The 18,574-nt window shown below is 36.2% G+C and overlaps 1 protein-coding gene across 1 annotated transcript; it reads left to right on the top strand.

The window, feature by feature from the left end:
- Positions 1-375: 375 nt before the first annotated feature.
- On the top strand, positions 376-1,620 carry LOC131604881 (uncharacterized). The gene has a single exon (XM_058877296.1). The coding sequence runs from the start codon at positions 376-378 to the stop codon at positions 1,618-1,620; it is 1,245 nt and encodes a 414-aa protein (XP_058733279.1).
- Positions 1,621-18,574: the final 16,954 nt, after the last annotated feature.

The following is an 18,574-nucleotide window of genomic DNA, read 5'->3' as shown; positions in this document are numbered from 1 at the left end:
CACCGAGGAAAGTTCATAAATCAACCAAACTCAAAGTTTCTAAGTTAGGGTTTTTTAACCAAAAGTCAACTGAACTTTGACCAGCCATAACTCTCACATGGAACATCAGAAATTTTCCATCCAAAGCTTATTTTGAAGGAAATTTGATTCTCTACAATTTTGTCTCTCACATGCCAAGTCTAAAAATGCTTCTTTTGGGAGATATGGACCAAAACATTATAGGTCCTTTTCAAAAGTCAACAAAAAGTCATTTTTTTTAAAAGGACACACAAGGAGCATGGAAAATCATTTTGATATGAGACCAAAGACACTATGGTCGAAGAGGGAAGATAGGTTCCAATACCTAATGTGCCCTCTGTTGATAATATTGCTGGTATGAGCAGAGTGACGAGAAGTGGACGCGTGTTTGCACCATCGCCTCAGAAAAGGGTTGAAATTCCGTTTGGTGAACAAGTGCCAGTGAGAAATCCAGTTGTGCATGTTGAACCGAGTTTTGTTGAAGGTCAGTCTAGTGGGACAAACACTGATTCCAGTGATGATGAGATTCTGAAGTTGATCAAGAAGAGCAAATACAAGGTTGTCAATCAACTATTGCAAACTCCTTCTAAGATTTCTGTGCTTTCTTTGTTGGCGTATTCTCCAGTGCATAGGGAAGCCCTGATGAGGATTCTGGATCAAGCCTTTGTCGACCATGATGTAACAATCGACCAATTTGGTGGGATTGTGGGAAATATAACTGCTTGCAACAACTTGAGTTTTAGTGATGAAGAGCTTCCTGGAGAAGGCAGAAATCATAACTTGGCATTACACATTTCAATGAACTGCCAGTCAGATGCTCTGTCTAATGTATTGGTGGACACTGCTTCGTCTTTGAACGTTATGCCCAAATCCACTTTATCTAGGCTTACGTATCAAAGCGCTTCAATGAGATACAGTGGGGTCATTGTCAAGGCTTTTGATGGGTCGAGAAAGAGTGTTATCAGAGAAGTGGATCTTCCAATGAAGATCGGCCCGCATACCTTTCAAATCAAATTTCAGGTAATGGATATTCAGGCTGCGTTTAGCTGCTTATTGGGTCGCCCATGGATCCACCAGGCAGGGGCAGTTACCTCCATACTCCATCAGAAATTGAAATTCATAAGTAATGGAAAGTTGGTGACAGTGGATGGAGAGCAGGCGCTAGTGGTCAGTCATCTTTCATCATTTTCCTACATCGATGTTGATGAAGCCATTGGAACTCAATTCCAGGCACTCTCTGTTGCTGACAAGAATGTTGAAAAGAATGGGACCTCTATCTCTTCTTTGAAAGATGCACGCCAAGTGGTTCAAGATGGTTCTGCTATAGGTTGGGGTCAAGTTTTGAGTCTACCCAATAACACGTTTCGTGAAGGTCTTGGTTTTTCTCCTACGTCTACAAGATATAGTAAACAAGACATTGTTACCCGCCGGATGCAAGAGATATTTCACAGTGGGGGTTTTGATCATCCTACACCTCCTGAAGTAGATGCTATTATTGAAAATGACGCTGAAGAGGATTCGTCAAGCTTCGTGGTGCATGGAATGGTTTTCCAGAATTGGAGTGTTGTTGATGTTCCGTCTGTAGTTCACATTTCTAAGTAATGTTTTTTGTTGTTGTTTTCTTTTGAAAATCCTTCCGCTCTGCCCAAGGAGGGAGAGTATGTTGTGTTAGGGCCTCATTAAAATAACTCCTTTTGCTCTGCCCAAGGCAAAAGAGAATGTGTGTCGAGCTTTGTTTCAAATTTATAATATCATCAATAAAATGTTATTTTGTTTCCTATATTTTATTCTACTTTTTGCTTTTCTGGAAAATGGTAACCTAAAAAACCCTTTAACAAAGAAAAGATAATAACCACTCTCATTTTCTGCATAAAATTCTCGCATTTATCTGTTTCTAAAAGAAAGCATAAATCATATGTTCAGATTAATTCATGATAAACCCATTGAAAACCATGACCCTATGCCCCCTCCCAACTTTGATTTCCCTGTGTACGAAGCTGAAGAAGAAAGTATTGAAGAAATTCCTGAGGAGATCTCCTGTTTGCTTGAACAAGAATAGAGGACCATTCAACCTCACAAAGAACCAATAGAAGTGATCAACTTGGGTTATGAGAAAGACATGAAAGAAGTCAAGATTGGGGAACTACTTGCTGAAGACGTTAATAAAAGATTGATAGAATTGTTGAGAGAGTATGTTGATGTTTTCGCCTGGTCTTATCAAGATATTCCAGGGTTAGACACAGATATTGTAGTACATCGCTTGCCGTTGAAGCTAGATTGTCCACCAGTCAAACAGAAATTGAGAAGAACTCACCCAGACATGGCAGTGTTAATCAAAGAGGAAGTTCAGAAGTAGATTGACGCAGGTTTCCTTGTTACATCAGAATACCCTCAATGGTTAGCCAACATAGTACCAGTTCCTAAGAAGGGTGGCAAGGTTCTAATGTGTGTTGATTATCGAGATTTGAACAAATCCAGTCCTAAAGATGATTTCCCTCTGCCCCACATTGATATGTTGGTAGATAGTACGGCTAAGTATAATGTTTTCTCCTTTATGGACGGTTTCTCCGGTTAAAACCAGATCAAAATGGCGCCTAAGGACATGGAAAAGACTGCATTTATTACGCCTTGGGGAACGTTCTGATATAGAGTGATGCCTTTCGGTTTGAAGAATGCTGGTGCTACTTACTAAAGAGCCATGACAACCCTCTTCCATGACATGATGCATAAGGAGATTGAAGTTTATGTGGATGACATGATTGCCAAGCCTGACACTGAAGAAGATCATGCGATATACTTACTGAAGTTGTTTGAGCGTTTAAGGAAATACAAGCTCCGCTTAAACCCAAATAAATGCACTTTTGGTGTTAGATCTGGAAATCTATTGGGTATCATTATCAGTCAGAAAGGCATTGAAGTCGATCCGGACAAAGTTAAAGCTATCCGTGACATGCCTGCACCGAGAACCGAGAAGCAAGTCAGAGGCTTCCTTGGGCGTTTGAACTACATCTCCAGGTTTATATCTCACATGACTGCTACATGTGGGCCAATCTTCAAGTTGCTTCGGAAAGATCAAAGCATTGTATGGAATGATGATTACCAGAAAGCTTTTGATAGTATCAAAGAGTATCTACTTGAGCCTCCTATCTTGATCCCACCGGTGGAGGGTAGACCCCTAATCATGTACCTAACCGTTTTGGAGGATTCTATGGGTTGTGTCCTTGGCCAACAAGATGATACTGGAAGGAAAGAACACGCCATCTATTATTTAAGCAAAAAGTTTACTGACTGTGAATCTCGCTATACCTTGCTTGAGAAGACCTGTTGTGCTTTAGTTTGGGCAGCGAAGCGTCTCCGTAAATATATGCTGAATCACACCACTTGGTTGATATCCAAAATGGATCCGATCAAGTATATCTTTGAAAAACCCGCCTTAACAGGAAGGATTTCTCGCTGGCAGATGCTATTGGCCGAATATGACATAGAGTACCGTACGCAGAAAGCTATCAAAGGAAGCATCTTAGCGGATCACTTGGCTTACCAGCCTATTGAAGATTATCAACCAGTTAAATTTGATTTCCCTGATGGAGATGTCATGTATCTAAGAATGAAAGATTACGAAGAGCCAGGCCGTGAGGAGGGACCTGAACCTGGATCTCGGTGGGGTCTAGTATTTGATGGAGCTTCTAATTCTTATGACCATGGAGTTGGGGCAGTCATCATTACTCCTCATGGTTCTAATGTTCCATTCACCGCCAGAATTTGTTTTGAATGCACGAACAATATAGCAGAGTACGAAGCTTGTATCATGGGTCTTGAAGAAGCTATTGATTTGAGGATTAAAATTCTCGACGTGTATGGAGATTCGTCATTAGTAATCAACCAGATTAAAGGCGAATGGGAAACTCGTCATCCAGGGTTGATCCCGTATAGATACTATGCTAGGCGTTTGCTGCCATTCTTCAACAAAGTCACTTTTCATCATATACCTTGAAAAGAAAACCAAATGGCGGATGCTCTGGCCACTTTGTCTTCCATGTACAAAGTGAATGCCCATAATGAAGTACCTCGCATCACAATTAGGCGCCTCGATAGGCCCGCCCATGTCTTCACAACGGAAATTGAGATAGATAACAAACCATGGTATCATGATATAAAGTGTTTCCTCAAGGATCATGAATACCCACCCGAGGCATCAAGTAAAGACAAAAAGACTTTAAGAAGATTAGCTTTCAATTTTTTTCTCAACGGGGATGTTTTGTACAAAAGAAATTATGACATGGTTTTGCTTAGATGCGTGGATAGACACGAAGCAAACATGTTAATGAAAGAAGTTCACAAAGGTTCTTTTGGTACTCATGCCAATGGTCATTCCATGGCTAATAAGATGCTTCGAGAAGGCTATTATTGGTTGACAATTGAGTCTGATTGTTTTCAGTTTGTGAAGAAGTGCCACAAATGTCAAATTTATGCTGATAAGATACACGTCCCCCCGACTTTGCTCAACGTTATCTCTTCCCCATGGCCATTCTCTATGTGGGGAATTGATATGATTGACATGATTCAACCCAAAGCTTCGAATGGTCAGCGTTTTATATTGGTCGCCATCGATTACTTCACCAAGTTGGTTGAAGCAACTTCATATGCCAATGTGACAAAGCAGGTAGTTGTCAAGTTTATCAAAAACCAAATCATCTGTAGATATGGTATCCCGAATAAAATCATCACTGGTAATGGCTCTAACTTGAACAACAATATGATGAGAGAACTCTGTGAGAGCTTCAAGATTGAGTATCACAACTCTTCTCCATACAGACCTAAGATGAATGGTGCTGTTGAAGCTGCTAACAAAAACATCAAAAAAATCTTGCAATAAATGGTGGTTACTTATAAGGATTGGCATGAGATGCTTCCTTTTGCTTTACACGGATATCGTACGTCTGTCCGAACTTCAACAGGGGCAACCCCTTTCTCTTTGGTCTATGAGATGGAAGTAGTGCTCCCGTAGAGGTAGAGATCCCGTCAATAAGGGTCTTGATGGAAGCCAAGTGGACTGAGGTGGAATGGTGTCAAAACAGATTCGATCAGCTGAATCTAATAGAAGAAAAGAGATTGACGGCCTTATGTCATGGTCAGCTATACCAAAAGAGACTGAAGAAAGCATTTGACAAGAAGGTCAAACCCCGAGAGTTTAGAGAAGGTGATCTTGTGCTCAATAAAGTCTTGTCCTTTCAACCTGATCCTAGGGGCAAGTGGACGCCGAATTATGAAGGTCCATATGTTGTTAAGAAAGCTTTCTCTGGGGGCGCAATGATCCTTGCAACTATGGATGGAGAAGAGCTTCCCCGACCTATGAATGCTGATGCAGTCAAGAAATACTTCGCCTAAAAAATAAAAGAACCGCTCGCTAAGTTGAAAACCTGAAAAGGCGACTTAGGCAAAAATTAGCGTCTCGGTGGGCTGAAAACCCGAAAGGGCGGTCCAGGCAAAAGTTAGAGACATAAAATAAAAAATAGTCATCCTGGTAGATTGAAAACCTGAAAGGGCGATCTACGCAAAAATTAAGGATTATGGCAAGTAACTGCATCTAGCCAGACTCGATTACTTGAAAGCAACCAAGGACTCCTCACCGAATACGATTTCAACTAAAGCGGAAACACAGTTGGAATTCAAAGTTGCTAGGGAGAATAGTGATCATTGTATTTCGATGTAGACTTTTCCAATCTTTGCCATTTTCCAAGCTTTGTAATGATCCATGGAGTCATGCCTTTTGTAGACTACCATTCTATTAAATAAAATTTGAGCCTTTGCCCAATTGTTTGTTGTTCTTATTTATTTCCACTTCTTGCAAAAAGGAATGTCAACAAATTACTTCAAGAATGATTTAACCTTCAAGTACAGAGCTAAGCGGTCGCTCAAAACAGGCTATCATCATGACATGGTTTGTACATATTCGCATGTAGTGGTTTTGGATGTGTGATTTAATATCCCCTAACTGAACACTGAATTTGAATAATCCCCAGTGATCCCTAAAGTTTGTATCCATCTCTTTCAAGGAAGGGTTCATGATTATTAATATTAGGAGGTTGGACTACGAACCCTGCTCCAAATGTGTGTTACCCTCCCACCAAGAGATTCAAATGTGATAGCAAAATTTTTAATCCATCAGTGACTTTTGTCATCCCATATGAGGCTTACCGAGTACTTACTATGAAATTTCGGTCATCGCCAGTACATATATCTTTGTCAGTTTTGTCAGCATATACATGACACGCATTCATTCATGGCTACATCATCCATACCTACGTTATTCATGTGCATGCGCATTTCTCGATGTTTCTTTTTGACCTACTTCATTAGGTCGTATCAACCTCCGAATGACATGCGTCTTCCCTAAGCAGAAAAGTGTATATCCTTTATAAATTCCCCATTGAGTTTATCCCTTGTGGGAGTGTTTTTCTTTAGCTTTCCTTTCCATTTTGGATTGGATAAATCCTTAGATGAGATTATTCCTCATGAGGAAGAGTCTTGGTGACCGTTTTTCTCCAGCTTATTCCTGGACTGATTTTTGTCTCTAATCATTTAGACCTCTCAAATCAATGAAATTTGGATCAAAAGTGTATTTATTTTACACCTTTGATGAAGACAAGATTCCTGCATCTTCAAGTAAAAAGTCGATGTCCACATGAAGATTCCTGTGCCTTCAGTGAAAGTTGGTATCCAGATGACAAGATTCCTGCATCTTCAAGTAAAAGTCGATGTCCAGATGAAGGTTCCTATACCTTCAGTGAAAGTTGGTATCCAGATGACAAGATCCCTGCATCTTCAAGTAAAAAGTCGATGTCCAGATGAAGATTCCTGTGCCTTCAGTGAAAGTTGGTATCCAGATGATAAGATTCCCGCATCTTCAAGTAAAAGTCGATGTCCAGATGAAGATTCCTGTGCCTTCAGTGAAAGTTGGTATCCAGATTATAAGATTCCCGCATCTTCAAGTAAAAGTCGATGTCCAGATGAAGATTCCTGTACCTTCAGTGAAAGTTGGTATCCAGATGACAAGATTCCTGCATCTTCAAGTAAAAAGTCGATGTCTAGATGAAGATTCCTGTACCTTCAGTGAAAGTTGGTATCCAGATGACAGGATTCCTGCGTCTTCAAGTAAAAAGTCGATGTCTTGAATTTGCTGATGGTTGTGATGGATCGTGAAATCAAGGAGAGAGATCGCAGGTTTCTTGTTATTATTGTTGTTTGTTTTTTTGTTTTTTTTTGTTTTTGCGATTGAAAGATGAGGGAGAACGAGAGATTTCTAGGTGAAAAGGGAGAGGCCGTTTTTCCTCTTTTAATTTCCTAGGGTTTCTTAACCCGATAACAAGCTCTGTGGTGCTGGGCGGATCCGGGTCATACCCGGTCCGGTCCAGCTTTAAGTTTTTTTTCCTTCATTGCAAGTTTTTTGGACCTTACACCACTAACTCAAGAGGTAAACCCCCTGGCCCATATTTTCTTTTTAGTTTTATAATAAGTAATTTATTGGAAAATGATAAAACAAAAGAACAAAACATATTTAATTTTTTTTTTGTATCACATTAAAAAAGACCAAAAATAATATGTTTTTAGATGTATGTTTAGAAATTTCTTTCAAAAAAACATTTCAAATGATCAAAAATATTTTCTTTAAGTTTCTCATCTCTTTAATAGTCTTGCTAGAATTATTTCACGATTTGTTTGTCATATTCTTGTATGTGTAATCTTGTGTTTGATTATTGTTTTTTATCTTGCCATTCGCTTTAGGCTTCATTCCCTTCTAATTAAGATGAAATGCATATGCGATAAAATCAATCAGTTTTTATATAACTTCAAACACTTGATCAACATCAAGTTTCTTTTCCGTTATGCTTTATACTTAATCCTTATACTTTAAAAATGTCATAATAAACGTCTTGGTCAACACCAAGCGTCTTTTTCTTAAACGAAAATCTTTTCTTAAACAAAATGCTCCTTCCCCATTTTCAAAACTCCAAAGTTTTCTTTAAAAATAATCAAATCGAATTCGATCTATAATGGATGAATCAAGAGGGGTTTGTACGTACTTATACAAGTTGCTCTAAATCATTTAGGCGATGGCCATTAAGCTTTTGTTTGAATGCTTTGATTCCATTAAAGATCCTTAAAATTCAATTAGTTTCACCTTTCTCTACAAAACATTTTTTAATCAAATCGAATTCGGTTTATAATGGATGAATCAAGAGGGGTTTGTACGTACTTGTACAAGTTGCTCTAAAGGATTTAGGCGATGACCGTTAAGCTTTTGTTTGAATGCTTTGTTTCCATTAAAAAAACCCTAAAAATTCGATTTGTCTCATCTTTCAACAAAATACTAAAAGTAAATGATTTTAACTCATTAAAATTCTCTTTTCATAAACAGATATTGGTCAATATCAAACTTTTTTCCTCCTACTCGTTTTTACATCTAAAAGAAAACTCTAATAAATCGAATTGAGTTTGGTCTATAATGGATGAATCAAGAGGGGTTTGTAAGTACTTGTACAAGTTCCTCTAAAGCATTTAGGCAATGGCCGTTAAGCTTTTGTTTGAATGCTTTGATTCCATTAAAGACCCTTTAACTTAGTTCGCACCACCTTTTCATAAAGAGCGATTCACACGTCGTTCATTAAAATCAAACAACAAAAATTCGTAGTTTTACTTCGAACTACGATTGCTCTGACTTTCCCAATGCACTAGGGAATACGTAGGCACAAGATACAAATGTCTTGGCGAGCACGATAATAAAAAACTTTAATTTTGTTTCTTTCTCATAATAATAAGAACGCAAGTAAATATAACACTAACAATTAATCACAAGAATAATTAAATGGGTCCCATCGAGTACGATTGAGGTAAAGGGGTGCTAATACCTTCCCCTTACTTAACCGACTCCCGAACCCCAATCTGGTTATCATATTTATTTTATCCCTTTTATCTTTCTTTGTGGGTTTTATTATTATTTTCCCTTGCCTTTTGGGGATAAATAAAATTTGGTGGCGACTTTGTATTTCGAATGTGCAAACTTCCGAATATTTTTGGCCGGCCGCTACAAGCCCCAGTGAGTTCCTGTCATGATGGCGGCCTAGAACCTGCAAAGTTCTACATATGGAGAAGTTATAAAACCCCACTGAGATCCTGACTTTATTTGTCAACACTTTTACGTTAACTTAATGTCCGACCTTGCATTTTTATGATCGCAGCAGATCATGGAAATTCTTATATGCTCCTAAATAGATCTAGGCTAAAATATTTGCCCTACTTATGGCTATTTATTGATAGCCATGAGTGTATATTACCTAGCTGATTTGTACACACATTTGGATGTTTAATTCGATCCCTTTATGTTTAAGCTTGTCATAAGCACGTCTTCTCCGACTTGTTAAGGGTATTTGTTTAGTATAATTGGTAAATTTTTCGACTCGGCTAGGAATCATGCTTTAATCGGAAATATTATTTGCATATCTTCTACTCCTGTTACCGTAAAACTTGATGATTTTTTAGAGTTTGGAGAAGTCAGAGAGGCCCATCGGGATCTCGATTTATAGGTGTTTTGTAGGAACCCGGCTAGGTTCCCGCTCTGGGACGCAGTAGAGCCCCTTTTGAGGGTGAAGTTTTGAGCAAAAGCTATTTTATTCTCCCATGATACCTAAGTTATTCATTTACCGACTATTTGGGTAAAGAAATAAATTAGCTTTGTCGTCTTGGCCATCCTTCTAAATTTATAATTTCTTCAAAGCGAACAGAGGCCCAGAGGTGTAACTGGCTTTTTTGGAAAGAGGCCGCAATGGCATAATCGACTTAGATATGATAAAAAGGCCGCGATGACGCAATTGTTCCAGACGTGACAAGAAACCGCGATGGTCTAGTCGACGTTACGTAAAAAAAGGCCGCGATGGCGTAATTTTGAAAAAAGTGAGAAGAGACTGTGATGGTCTAGTCGTCTTTACGTAAAAAAGGCCGCGATGACGCAATTTTGACAAATGTGACAAGCGACGGCGATGGTCTAGTCGTCTTTACGTCAAAAAGGCTGCGATGACGCAATTTTGACAAATGTGACAAGGGACGACGATGGTCTAGTTGACTTTACGTCAAAAAGATCGCGATGGCGCAATTTTGACAAACGAGATAAGAGACCGCGATGGTCTAGTCGACTTTACGTCAAAAAGACCGCGGTGGCGCAATTTTGACAAACGCGGCAAGAGACCGCGATGGTCTAGTCCACTTCGGTAAAAAAGGCTGCGATGGCGCAAAATTGTTGAGTACTCCTTTGATCATGTACGGTCCTTCCTAGTTGAAATGAATCGACTGACTTTTCTTCTTAATCTTTAGATTTAAAGCATTTCGATTTCTTCAAGTTTAATCTTCCTTGATCCAACAATAAATATAAAATTACATCCATGCTCCTTCCCAAATGATTTGAGTCGATTTTGTCTTCTATAACCTTCCTAACCGGGATGCCTATGTTGCATGTTGTAAAACTGAATTGTGCTAATTTGATCAGTACCATGAGAGACTTGGATATCTTTGTTAGTCATAAAATTGACTCTCATATCATATTAGCCATAGTCATGCAATTAATTGAAAAATGCTGCTTATACCAAAAAAGTGGATGACTATGTTGCTTACTTTTAAGAAGTATAGAATTTAGCTAGATAATAATAATAATAATAATAATAATAATAATAAATTTTGGTGATCTTTCCACTACCCGATCATTTCTAAAAATGTAATTTAATCAATATTAATACTATTAATATATAACCATTTCAAAAAAAATCATAAGATATTCAAAGAGTTTTTTACTCTATCTCTCACCCCATCAATAGTTGAACAAAGATATCATTACTAACTAATTATTTTTGAAGTTATTATATGTAAAAAGAAATTTTCCGTTCCACATTTTTTGGTTGAAAGGCTTTTTAATAAAATTTTGAAATTATTAAATATATTTAGGAGAAAATTTAGTTACAATTCTTTAGGTGTTGTTTATATTATTTTCCAAAAAAAAATATATCAAGTGCATAATTTATTCCTATACATTTAGGATTTCCTCCTATTTTTATTTTCTAAATGATATTTAAATACACTTGTTATATTTTAATTGAAAATATGACAAGTGTATAATTTCCTCCTATACATTTACAATTTCTTTCTATTTTTATTTACTAAATGATATTTAAATATACTTATCATATTTTAATTGGGAAAAAGTATAAAGCACACCTAACAAATTTTACTTAACTTTCTCCTTAAATATATAACAAAATCAACATATTAATTGAAAATGTTTTATATATAAATTCAAAATATAAGATTGTTGTAGCATAAGGTTTTAAAACACTTTAAAAGAATAATTTTGCATTTTGATACTACGATTATGATTACTAATTAAAATATCAATTAAATTTTTTTATTATAATTAATAAATAAAAGATATGAAAATAAAATAATTATTATTTGTTAATAATAATAATAATTAAGACTAGAATAAAAATTATAAATTAAAAAAATTATTTTAAATTATAATTATTACAATTTTTTAAATAAAAATTATAATTAAATAAATGATATTTTAAACAAAAATAAAATATGAAAAATATTTTAGTAGAGAACATGTAGTTTTGTTTTATTGATCGTAAACTTATTCTTAGGAATGTGACATTTTAAGATAATTTTTTTTCATTTCATTCACTCATTTGGCTAATAGATTTATTAAGATATTATTTCCACCATTACTATGCACTATCTAAAATAAGTGTGTTCTCTAATCAATAATTTTTCATTAATAATATATAATTATTTGTCATTATCACAATCCAACAAGTAACATATAATTTAAAAAATAATATTGAAAATAAATGAATTATGTATACACATATTCAATAAAACTATTTCGATTAAATGAATCACTAATTTAAAGTAATTGAAATAACCAAATAAACATAGAATCTAACATATTAATTAAAATTAATATTTTAAATACCAAGTTAAAACATACAGTATCGAAGTATTAAAAAATTAAGGATTAAAAATCTAGCATTACGTTAGGGTTAGGGTAGGTATGAAAATATTGAATTAAAAAGTTAAGGGAATTATAAGAAAAAGAAAGAGAAGAGAGAGTGAAAATACAAAAATAATCTACAATAATATGCAAATAGTATATTTTATTCTTTTTAAAAAAATGAATTACAATTTTCTGTATATAAGTGGCTCCACATATAATGGTTAAGTCACTCATCTTTTTGTCAAGCTTAGGTAGAAAAAAAACCTCTAATAAATTCATTCTAGTCAAATGGGTCTTACAATCATATCACTTTAATGAAGTTAATGACACCATATGAACAATAGTTTTAACACCGATTTATATCCTTTGTGTTAAAACTATCGTTCATGGTGTCATCAAATTTATAAAGTTCTGCTGGAATGTTCACGCCAAACAAAATCACGCACGCATCTTTTATCATTTTCAACCTTGCTAGATAAACCATCTGTCATGATATTTCTCCTAACCTCCTTTCTATTTTCTTTATTCAAGTAAGACCTTTTTTTTTAATAAAGAAACTAAAACCTTCTGTCTTGAACAAGGGTTTTCCTTAAGATATTTTATTATTTATAATACAATGTTTTGCGTTTTTGACTTTGTTTTATAATCAATAAAATTAGATAAATTTGATTTGATAATACTTCTTTTTTATTTTCAATTATTAACTGTTTAATGTTTTACCATATCCAATTTATAACTATGGCTATGATAACTATCCTCAAATATATTAAATATTTTTATGAAAGTATTGTTATTTATAAGATTCAGATTTTAAATATAAAATTAAAGTGACACGGTATGTAGTTCCCCGTTTTTATTATTGATGTAATCGCATTTAACCAAAATCTCTTGGAAAACTTATAACAAAAATAGTATGAAAAATATATTTTATATTGGTATTTTGGTATTTCCTTTTTATTATTGAAAAGGTTTGTAATTTGATTTTACTATTTATTCTATTGATCCAAAAATATATTTCAATTTTTAGATATGTTGTTTTATAAACTTACCTTTACTGGTATTATTAAATAGTGATTTTAAAAGACTTTAAAAAAAATATTATTAGAGAAGGAAATGGTGGACCTCCGGGAGTTCGATCGATAAATGTTTTGATTTTTTGTTTTTGTTTTTTAGTCTATTTAACAAAAATTGGACAGTTTGATATTGGAAATGTAAGTCTGTATTTTCTTAAGTAGGAAAGAGTCATTTGGAATGACTTTTTCAAGTTGACGATTTCTAAATTATGATCTTTAAAAGTGAAGGTCATCCTCTAGAGTCCGATTGCTGAAATTTTTTAATATCTTTTTTGTTTCTTTAAACATCTTACACGATATGGACAATCTGAAATAGAAAATTCAAGTTGGTGTATTTTCCGTGAAGGAAATAACTAGTTAAGAATGGATTTTCTAGTCGATACCTTGGACGGTTCCTTAATGATCTACCTTCGGATCTAAGTCGATACCTTTGACGGTTCCTTAATGATCTAACTTTGGATCTAAGTCGATACCTTGGACGGTTCCTTAATGATCTACCTTTGGATCTAAGTCGATATCTTGGACGGTTCCTTAATGATCTACCTTCAGATCTAAGTCGATACCTTGGACGGTTCCTTAATGATCTACCTTTGGATCTAAGTCGATACCTTGGACGGTTCCTTAATGATCTACTTTCAGATTTAAAGTCGATACCTCAGACGATTCCTTATACAATCTACCCTCAGATTTAAGTCGATACCTCGGACGGTTCCTTAAACAATCTACCTTCAGATTTAAGTCGATACCTCAGACGGTTCCTTAAACAATCAACTTTCAAAATCTAAAAGCGGTAACCTCGGACGGTTCCGTAACGATCAACTCTCAAAGATCTAATTCAGTTACTACGAACGGTGCTGACACGATCAATCTCGAACAAACACTTCTCAACATACTAAGCTCAGATTCAGCCTAACGCACGACTTTCCAGACATCTACGGATGCAATTTGGATTTAGTCTAACGCACGACTTATCCTTCGACCTAACGCACGGTTTTCCAGACATCTGCGGATGCAAATTGGATCTAATCCAACGTACGAATCAACCTTCAGCCTAACGCACGGCCTTCCAGCCATCTACGGATGCAAATTGGATTCAGTCTAACATACGACATATCATCCAGCCTAACGCACGATTTTCTAGACATCTACTAATGCAAACTAGACCCAGTTTAACATACGACTCAATCTAAGTCTATTCCTCAGAAACAGTCTAACATACGACACATTCTGGCTCTCAAGTATATCAAGTTGGATGGCATCTTCAAACCCATCTCAATCATATATATTTTCCAAACACCTGGATGGCATCTTCAAGCCCATCTCCGACCAAAGTCCCTACTGTCGCACGCTCGCGAAAAATGAACAGAGTCGCCACCAATATATTTATCCCATAAGGGAAAGGAATATCAGAAAACCTAACAAAGGAAGGAACAGGGTCTTGCGACCAGAGAATCTAGGTACGGGAGTCGGTTACGCAAGGGGAAGGTATTAGCACCCCTCGCGCCCATCGTACTCGATGGTATCCACCTATGTTTGTTTCTATCTAAAGGGTGTGTACTATGTCTATGTCTATATGCGAATGAATGCAAAAGAAATACGGGAAAAAGAAGGAAGTATTTACAGATGTGCTCGTTCAAGCCCGGCGACTTGATGCCTACGTATCCTTTTCAGGAATCAGAGCGCCGTAGTTCGGCTCCATAGTTTCTGTTTGTTTTTGTGTTTTTTAGTTGGGCAGAGTTAACGCTCGCGCTCTTGCATAAGGGGACAGCCTAGGATTCAATGGAGCGGAGATAACAATGCCCTTAAGAAAGGAGAGAAGAGAGAGAGTTTGAGTGTTTCGAGGAAATCCCTAAAGCAAGGGAAACTCGAGTTACTCTTTGGTTTGTGTCTTTTAAAATTTGGGAACTTACGCCCGAATGGAACCCTAAAGCAAGGGAAATCCAGGCACTCGAATGATTCCCTAAAGCAAGGGAGATCCAAGCTTCCATTCCTTTTTTAATGATTTTCACTTTTTAATTAATGTTTTTTAGTATTTTATTTGTATTTTTTAAAGGGATTTTATTTGAATATTTTTAGATGTTTTATGTCGTAAAAGAAAAAAGAATGAAAAGAGGGGGGCTAGCCTAATTTCTAAGCCTAGAGTTATTGCTCCAATCTAAGTCTAATGTTAACATACTTATGGTATTAACAAGGTAGGCCTAAAATATGGCCAAAAACAAATAACAAAACCACACGGCAATTATACAAAAATAACATGGAAATGATACAAAAACAATTCAAGCATTAGTGCAAAAATTAACCTAAAAAATACTACTATTTTTTTTATGAGTTTTTATGAAAGAAATCGAATTCTAATTAACCAAAAAAGGAATTAAAAGAGATAGCCTAAACTAATATTTTTTATGCATCGTTTCTATGTCAAAAGTAGTATCAAAGCCTAAAAATGATAGTAGAAAAATCAGTATTTTATCACCTAAAAGAAAATAGAAAAAAGTCTAATTAAACCTAAATTCTAGTGATTAAAAAAAAAGAGGAAACAGGGGGGTGTAAGTTGAAAATTAAGGTGTAGGTAGCAACATGGGCGCAAGGCCCAGTCAGATCAAGGTCCATGAATGTTTGTTGTTTTGTTCAGGTTTTTTACAGCCAAAAAAGAGCATGGGCCAAGGAGGAGGTGAAGATAGCAAATGGCCCAAGACTGATCCAAGACTTTTCCAGCATTCCGATTTTTTTTTACTCAATTAACACCAATTTATTCAAATCAAATGTCATTAATTTTCATTAATCTCAGTTAATATCAGTTAATTGCAATTGGTCTCCTTAATTAATAATTAATAAAATAAATAACAAAAGGGAATTAGGTTACCAATTGAGACGCATCGGCTTCCTTCTTCAAAGAGAATCCCTTCTTTATTCTCAGACGTGAAACGGCCGCATCCCCCTTTTTCCGATGAACTTCGACGGCGTTACCATACAATAACCTCCGTCTCCGCCTCCTTCGGCTCTCGCTTTCTCTCCGCCATCGAATAAGCCACAGCGGCGGCCGGAGATTCTTCTCATTCCACCGTCACCATGAATAGCGACACAGACTCTCCGCTCTCCTCTCACTCGCGTTCTCATTCGACCTCCTTCTTTCCTAATTCGCAATCACATTATTCATGCTTGATTCAGCCGGAGAAGCTTCGGAGACGATGAATGACAAGAGAAATTGTTGATGACGATGCGTTGTCGAAGGCTCTCGGTTGAAGATTGATTGGATACTGATGGTGATGAATGTGATGATTATGTGGAGGTTCGTGATTGTGAGGATTGAGCGATGAAAACCGATTCCGGCGATCGAAGAAGAACTCCGATGTAGATTTTGTGGTCAGTTTTCCTTGCTACAACCTTTTCCTTCATATATTTTCTTAAGAATCTCTTCTTCCGTTGAACTGTGCCTCGGTTCTTGTTTTTGAATTCTAAACGATTTGCTGCCGTTGTTGTTGCTACATGATGATGATTATGTTAAGGATTTTCTGGAGATTGGATAGGAGATTGAGGTGCTGTGAAGGTGAGGTATGAAGGTTGTTCTTGCGGTTATGAAGTTGTGTACGGAGATTGAACAGATGAAGATGGCTGCGATTTTGAGACGGTGATGAAGATGAAGAAATTGAAGAGAGGGATGAAAGTGATGATGATGGATTATGGTGGTGGAAGTGGAGAGAGGAAGTGAAGAAGTGAAGAAGAATGAAGATGAAGTTGATTGTGGAGAGCCTCAATTGAAGACTATGGTTCTGATTTATAGAGGTGAGATCCTGATTCTCTTTTTCTGCTACCAAGTTCTGTTAGTTCTGTTAGAAGTTAGAAGAAAGCTCTGTTAGGGATTGGTTTAGTTAGTTAGAAATTCTGTTATGGATGTTAGGGAAGTTAGGATTCTGTTATGGTTGGTTAGAAAGTTGTTGAGAGTTAGTTACTAGGTGTGACAAGTTAGTTATGTCAGTTTGGAATTCTGTTATGCTGAGCCAAGTTAGTGTGAACTGTTTAGGTGGTAATGTCATAATCTGTTATGGAGGTTGGTTAGCTAGAAGGTTAAGGAATGCGATTCTGAATCGATGTATGAAGGATGTGTTTCTGAATCTGCTGAATGAAAAGGTTAACAGTCTGTTAGCTATGCAGGATTGGAGTTTTTTTTGCACATTTTGGATTTTGAACTTGAACTTGAATCTTATTTGTCATTTTTCTTCTTTTTAATGTCTCTTTGAATGTGCTTTTCTCTTCTTCCAGGATCATGTATGTATGCAACAGCCTTCTAACGGAATTACGATAATGATATGTTTGAGCTCTTTGTGCCTCTAAACCTGCAGTTATTGGACATGAGCTTTGTTCTGGATTTCTGAGTTGCATTTGAACTCATTTGAACTGAACTGGTTCTATGTGTGTTTCCTTGTTTTGCAATGGGTTATGCAGGGCAGGTTAATGATATGCAGCAGGTATGGTATTGAGTCAAATTGGATGAGTTTGATTTGGTATATATGAAATGTTGAACTGATGTGGCGCTATGTGCAGGGCAGCGGAATGGTATGAACTGATACGAATTGGACGCGTATTGCGGCTTGTTAATAGACTCAAATTGGGCTGTTTTGATGTGAGTTTTGAGCTGCCCCTTTGAATTGGTCCTTTTCCTTTTGAAAGTTAGTGATGGATTTGTAATCATGTTTGAGTTTGGTTTCATGCAGGGTCTGACTTTTGTGTGTGAATGCAGGGTGTTTGATGACGTGTGTTGGCGGTATTTTGCAGTTTTGGCATGGCTACATGATACAAATGGTGGGGATCAATGATGAAGAGTAATTGAAGATTAATATAGGGAATAGATTTATGGCAATTTTTTTTGTATTTAAAAGGCGTGATATGCAAATGAATGTAGTTTTGGTGTAAATGATGTTTTTGTTTTGGTATAATTTGTAAATGGTTTTTTTTTTGAAATAAACACGGCTGATGGTTTTGTATATGGACATCCTGTGGTGAATTGGATTAAAGTTGTAATGGATATAGTACATGATCACCTTGTAATCTTGTGAAGTCAAATGACAAGCTTCCAACTATTTAAAGCAATCTTCTCTTTCAAATTGATCTTGAAGTTCCCACAAAGTTTCTCTCTTTTAAATGAAGATGTAAACTTTCATATTCTCCTTTTTTCACTTAATCCTCAAAAGTGAATCAAATCATGAATTGATGCTTGGAATATAAGAAACTTGCTTAGATGAATTGATGCCTCACCCTAGTCTGATACAGTGTACATCAACCAACTGTGACATCAACCAACTGAGTAATCAAGTATTGCAGTCATGGAAACCCAAATTCACGGATATCCAAGAGGTCCCCAAGCGCTTTGAGAGATAAACCCTAGGCCAAGAAATCCCTCTGGTCGAGTGCCAGATGCCCTCTTTGAAGAGACAAATAACCT

This window comes from Vicia villosa, linkage group LG5 (assembly GCF_029867415.1).
Source record: "Vicia villosa cultivar HV-30 ecotype Madison, WI linkage group LG5, Vvil1.0, whole genome shotgun sequence".
Taxonomy (NCBI): domain Eukaryota; kingdom Viridiplantae; phylum Streptophyta; class Magnoliopsida; order Fabales; family Fabaceae; genus Vicia; species Vicia villosa.
Note: the sequence above shows the minus strand (reverse complement) of the source record. Positions and strands in the feature narration are given on the sequence as shown.

Coding starts and splice junctions, on each gene's coding strand:
- LOC131604881 (XM_058877296.1), top strand. CDS start 376: ATGAGCAGAGTGACGAGAAGTGGACGCGTGTTTGCACCATCGCCTCAG.